General features: G+C 52.2%; 2 protein-coding genes across 2 annotated transcripts; one reads left to right on the forward strand and one right to left on the reverse strand.

The window, feature by feature from the left end:
* Positions 1–1856: 1856 nt before the first annotated feature.
* Positions 1857–2855, reverse strand: GUITHDRAFT_117622 (hypothetical protein; the record flags this gene model as incomplete). The annotated part of the gene is made up of 3 exons (XM_005823040.1): positions 1857–2084; positions 2182–2236; positions 2287–2855. 3 exons carry the CDS (start codon positions 2853–2855, stop codon positions 1857–1859), a joined length of 852 nt encoding a protein of 283 aa, XP_005823097.1.
* Positions 2856–4610: 1755 nt separating this feature from the next.
* On the forward strand, positions 4611–5364 carry GUITHDRAFT_155307 (hypothetical protein; the record flags this gene model as incomplete). Its single annotated transcript, XM_005823041.1, has 1 exon — positions 4611–5364. A coding segment is annotated over exon 1 (171 nt), but the record flags the coding sequence as incomplete, so codon positions are not given.
* Between the last annotated feature and the right edge of the window lie 465 nt (positions 5365–5829).

A 5829-nucleotide genomic window follows, 5' to 3' on the forward strand; every position in this document is an offset into this window, starting at 1 on the left:
CCGGGTCACGGACCCTGTCAGCCGGCTGACATGTCACGGGCCTGCTGACACGGTCCGCTGACCGGTCACGGCCGCCCGGAGAGATCAGGCCCCCGGCCAATCTCCGGACACTTAGCCTCCTGGCGGGCCTCCAGGGGGTCTGAGGCGGGGCTGAAGGCTGCAGTCGGTCTACTGACGGGCCCGGCCGGCAGGATCCGTCGAGAAACAGGGGGGTCAAGGGAGGTTTTCTTCCCCCTGGGAGAAATGTCCTATGGGTTTTTGGATCTGCGATATAAAAAAGTCTTGTCTCGGTCACGTGATGTGTCACGTGACCGGTCAGGTGAGCCTGTCAGCCGGGTCACGGACCCTGTCAGCCGGCTGACATGTCACGGGCCTGCTGACACGGTCCGCTGACCGGTCACGGCCGCCCGGAGAGATCAGGCCCCCGGCCAACCTCCGGACACTTAGCCTCCTGGCGGGCCTCCAGGGGGTCTGAGGCGGGGCTGAAGGCTGCAGTCGGTCTACTGACGGGCCCGGCCGGCAGGATCCGTCGAGAAACAGGGGGGTCAAGGGAGGTTTTCTTCCCCCTGGGAGAAATGTCCTATGGGTTTTTGGATCTGCGATATAAAACAGTCTTGTCTCGGTCACGTGATGTGTCACGTGACCGGTCAGGTGAGCCTGTCAGCCGGGTCACGGACCCTGTCAGCCGGCTGACATGTCACGGGCCTGCTGACACGGTCCGCTGACCGGTCACGGCCGCCCGGAGAGATCAGGCCCCCGGCCAACCTCCGGACACTTAGCCTCCTGGCGGGCCTCCAGGGGGTCTGAGGCGGGCATAGCGTTGCCGTTCCGTATCCTTGTCGGATCAGTAAACCAGGGTGGTTCTTATAGTAGTTTTAGTCAAATTCAAGCGGCAAGAGAAAATTGAGCTAAAAATGTTGGCTCCGTCAATTTATGTACCTTTTTCGTTGCCAGGGCTGCCGGGCCATCCAAGACAAGAAGGGCAATGTTGAGCAAAACCTTCCTCTATTTGATATGAATAGGCGTGTATAGTTGACTAAATAATCATGAGGAGGCTCGGGGTAGGTATTCAAATGATTTGAATCTTTCCAACGGCCTCCAGCCCGTGTTGAGGGGTAGGGGGTAGTGCAAACTTCTCGTATCAATCTAAAACACTTGTAAACGACCTCACACTTGCCCCGTCTCTTCCCTATCCCACTACTCCCAATGTACTCAGGGACTGTTTGCTCAGCTGCTGAGCGCAGTCAAGGACCATGGCCCCTCAATGCTAACTCCTGAAACTGCCAGGCAAGTACTGAGATCAAACAGCTCAATTCTTGGCTGAGAATCACACCTATAGTAGGTTGAGGGTGTTGCATCTCATCGAAATTTGCACTTGCGTACCAAAGCACTCATCAGCTATAGGTGATGGTTGTTCACTTCCAGAAGAAGGGAAACATGAAGGGAACCGATCAGAGAAGCAACCTTCGAAGACATGAAGGAAATTCGATTCTCCTTGTTGTGTTGACGCCCTAGCTTCCTTTACCTGAATGCTTCGTCGGTTGAATAAGAAACATATTTCAAGAGACTTCCTGTTGCTTTGCCATGATTGCGTTTTTTGTGGCTTCTCCCAACCTATTGTTATATGGCGGTGTCATTTGTGAGGAGGTGAGGAGTTTGAGAGGCTGGGGGAAGGAGAGGGGAGGGGTTGGAAGGGAAATGGACGCCTGGGAGGCCAGGCTAGTTGATATGCCTGATCGCTGCGAGAGGAGATGCCGGAGGAGAGACCGTGTTTACTCAAGACCACTAGCGAGGAAGGCAGGAGGGCGAGGAGGACATGAGAGGAGAGGAAGGAGAAAGCTACGGGTAGAGACGGTTTACTTGACAGCACTAATGAGGAAGGGATGCTTCAGAGCCTCCAGTGCTGTAATCCTCGTGCGGGGATCGATGTTGAGGCAGCAGTTGAGGAAGTCCCAGATCGCATGTTTCTCATCCACCTCCAGCCAGTCCTTGCATCCCGCATGTGCGCCCAGGGAGCTTGACAAGGTCCGCCATGTTTGCTTGAAACCGCGGGCATAGCTGAGATGCAGTTCCAATGGTGGAATCTGAATGACATCAAGTTAGCAACCTCAGGCCTCCCGCCACCATATCACCCTCATCCTCATCCTCTTGATACAACAACGCCGACGACAACAATTTTACCTTAACGTCGAGGAGCTTCCACACAGCATCCATGCTCTTGATGTACATGCGCAAGCTGCTCAGACAGTCAGACAAGCGCACTTCCAAGGTACACAAAGAGCGTACCCGTAGATCTCCATCGTTGCCGTGACTATGTCGTTATACTGGAACCATTGGAACTGTGTCGTGCGGCACAGCAGGGTAAGCAGTACTACCCCAGCAGCCCACACGTCCACTGCTGTGGTCTGGCACTGCATGCCCATGAGCACTTCGGGCGCTCGGTATCCCCGAGTTCCCGCGCGTTTGACTGGACGTTCGAATTTGACCCCTGAGTTCCTCACTGTCACCGATGCGTTCGTCTTGCTGACGCCCAACATGATCCGCCTCTTCGCCATCTGCTGCGCCATCTCTAGCTTCTCCTGCTCCTTTTGATTCCGCGAGGAGCGAGAGCTGGCCGTAGAAACCTCACAGGGCAAGATGTTGCCGATGCTGCGGCCTGATGACTGCATTTGTTTCTCTGCCAGCCCAAAGTCCACAAGCAAGTACTTCTTATTCCTTCTGTCGTAGAGGAAGTTATTCAATTTCACGTCTCGATGTATAATAAATGTATAATGTATAAGACAGTTCTTGCTCAAGACCGAGTTTAATGCACACTGTGACACGAAACCACTGAGAATTGAGGCAGCACTGCACATGAGAGACTCCCGACTGTATGCTAGAATATGGAACTCAAGCATCATTGCAACGCCGCCGCTGTTCCGATGACACGGATCGGACCGGGTACGGCCCGGTACCGCCGGGCATTGCCGCCGCGTGGGGCCGCCGCCTGGCTCGGAACTTGACTCTCACCGTTCAACGGTTGACTCACCGGCTCGGCGGTAGCCTTGAAGCCTCAGAGGTCCCGGAGAGTCCGGCTCGCCCGGCCGGGCGGCGGTCGGACCGTACCTTCGGAGTTTTCAGCCTGTGTTCAATTAACTCAGCGGGGCGGTAGTATCTGATCGGACGGACTGGCCGCACGGCTGGCATGCTGATCCCGGCATTAATCAGCAGTGCCGACGGTGACCGTCTCACTGAGCCTCCGCCGGGCGGCGGCGGCCGGGCGGAGCCCGCCGAGTCAGTCACTCAGCGGCTGAGTGCCGCGCCAGCCCGGCGCTCAGCTGACTCAGTGACTCGGCCTTGGAACCGCCGCACGGTGCCTGCTTGCCAGCGCCGGGGCCGGGCGGCCCCGGTACTACGGTAGCCTGAGTCACGGTGTCATCGGACACAACTTGAACAGTCCGGGAGGTCGGCATAACTTAACATAAACTGATGGCATGCCAGGCTTCAGTCGGAACTTGGAACACTCAGTGCGCCCGAAATGACTCATGATTCAGGGCCACAAAAAATACTAAGTTTCACTGTGGAACACGGCTTGACTGAAATTGAGGGGGTGTTCGGCCTGAAATCTTTGTGTGTCACTCAGCGGCCGGCCCGGGGCGCAAGCAAGTCCAACCTACATCGAACAACTTGAAAATTGAGGGGGTGTTCGGCCTGAAATCATTGTGTGTCACGCTCCTCCAAGTTTCAAGTTGTTCCATATAGTTTGGAGCAAGTCCAACCTACATGGAACTTGAGTCACGGTTGCCGCGGTGCAAGGGACTGAAGGGGAGGTGACTGCTGTGAATAAAGGAAGTGTTGGTGGTGTTGTGTGGTTCCGAAGTTCTGAGAGTTCTATCATCATCAGTGAAGGTGTTAGAGGCTGCACAGCTGTGTATCGTTCAGAGGTGAATAAGGTTGGGGTAAGGATCTCAGGTGTACTGAGAGATAGTGTTTGCCACGGTGGACATGATCTTGGGTTAAATAGAGTCTGGCCAGTAGGAGGTGGAGGTTGATTCGGCCTGAAATCATTGTGTGTCACGCTCCCGGAGTCCAAATTTCAAGTTGTTCCATATAGTTTGGAGCAAGTCCAACCTACATGGAACAACTTGAAAATTGAGGGGGTGTTCGGCCTGAAATCATTGTGTGTCACGCTCCTGCGGCCTGAAATCATTGTGTGTCACGCTCCTCCAAGTTTCAAGTTGTTCCATATAGTTTGGAGCAAGTCCAACCTACATGGAACAACTTGAAAATTGAGGAGGTGTTCGGCCTGAAATCATTGTGTGTCACGCTCCTGCGGCCTGAAATCATTGTGTGTCACGCTCCTCCAAGTTTCAAGTTGTTCCATATAGTTTGGAGCAAGTCCAACCTACATGGAACAACTTGAAAATTGAGGGGGTGTTCGGCCTGAAATCATTGTGTGCTCCTGCGGCCTGAAATCATTGTGTGTCACGCTCCTCCAAGTTTCAAGTTGTTCCATATAGTTTGGAGCAAGTCCAACCTACATGGAACAACTTGAAAATTGAGGAGGTGTTCGGCCTGAAATCATTGTGTGTCACGCTCCTGCGGCCTGAAATCATTGTGTGTCACGCTCCCATCGCAAGTCAGCTTTGATGGCCATTATGGCCTTTACAGGCGTGGCTGGCCCTCCGAAGCTCAATCATGATGCATCGCCAATACGATATCAAATATCAAAATAAAAAATATCAATGTTGAAAGTTTTCCGCCACTGTGAACTCTGCGAAGCCGTACAGATATGAGGATGTGCAGCGTTTGACAGAGCAAGACAAGTCAGGTGAGCATTATCTCTTTTTTTCATCGAAATTATCACGGGAAGAGATCCAAATGACGTGTTCTTGATGCAGGTTGGAATGATTTGCAGCCTTTGGCAACTTGTATGAGATTGATGAACGGGTGAAGACTTTGGCAAGTGCCCAACCAATATTACAAACCGGTATCCAGGAGTACGTAGACGTACCAGTAAGCCGCCCAGCATACAAAACTCTCGAGACAATGGCTGCATACGAAGGGGTTTTCGACACATCGCAGAACTGTCCCGATGTGAAAAGGTTGTGACATGAAATGGGCACAAACAAAGATAAGTTCAGGACTCGGGAGTCGATCAGGTCTAGGCAAAATATTGACATGGTCATCTCACTGCATGGAAGAACATGCAAAACTGAAGGAAAAGCTCAACGGAAAGTTCTAAATGAACAGATACAGCGCATTTTAGCAGTCACGGTCGGAGCAGCTCGATGCTTGAAACAAAGATGATCCTCAGTACAATCGAATGATGACAAGTAAGTCCCGTGGTTCGTGAAGGATTCTTCATCCAATTCTTAAGGATGTGTTGGAACGATGAAACATTTTGCAAATCACCAATTTCATCACACTGACTGATGCATCATGTAAATATTACTGGTGTGAACTTGCATCAGATTCTGTTCATCGGATGAGCCGCTACCAAGCAGTTGATGTCACAGCAAACAAGAGAGCCGTTTTGAAGATGTTGATATTCCTGACCGTAGAGCATTCAAGATGTGGCCACATGTCACATGCTTTTTGGTTAACGCAGATACACCCTCGCCAGGCAAAAGATGGAACGTCTTCAGGATTACAGGGAGGTCGGTTGTGCTTGTACCCTGATTGTAACTCTTCTAATAAAGATATGATAACCTGAATGTGCAATTCTGTTTGTTGATTCACAGTGTTTGCGACTCGATTGCAATCATCGAGTGCTTGCTCTGTTGAACAAGGCACTCCTCTGTAGAGCCATGCGACAAGAACACTACAGTTGCACGGTAGCATTGCGAC

Source organism: Guillardia theta, assembly GCF_000315625.1.
Source record: "Guillardia theta CCMP2712 unplaced genomic scaffold GUITHscaffold_114, whole genome shotgun sequence".
Classification (NCBI taxonomy): domain Eukaryota; class Cryptophyceae; order Pyrenomonadales; family Geminigeraceae; genus Guillardia; species Guillardia theta.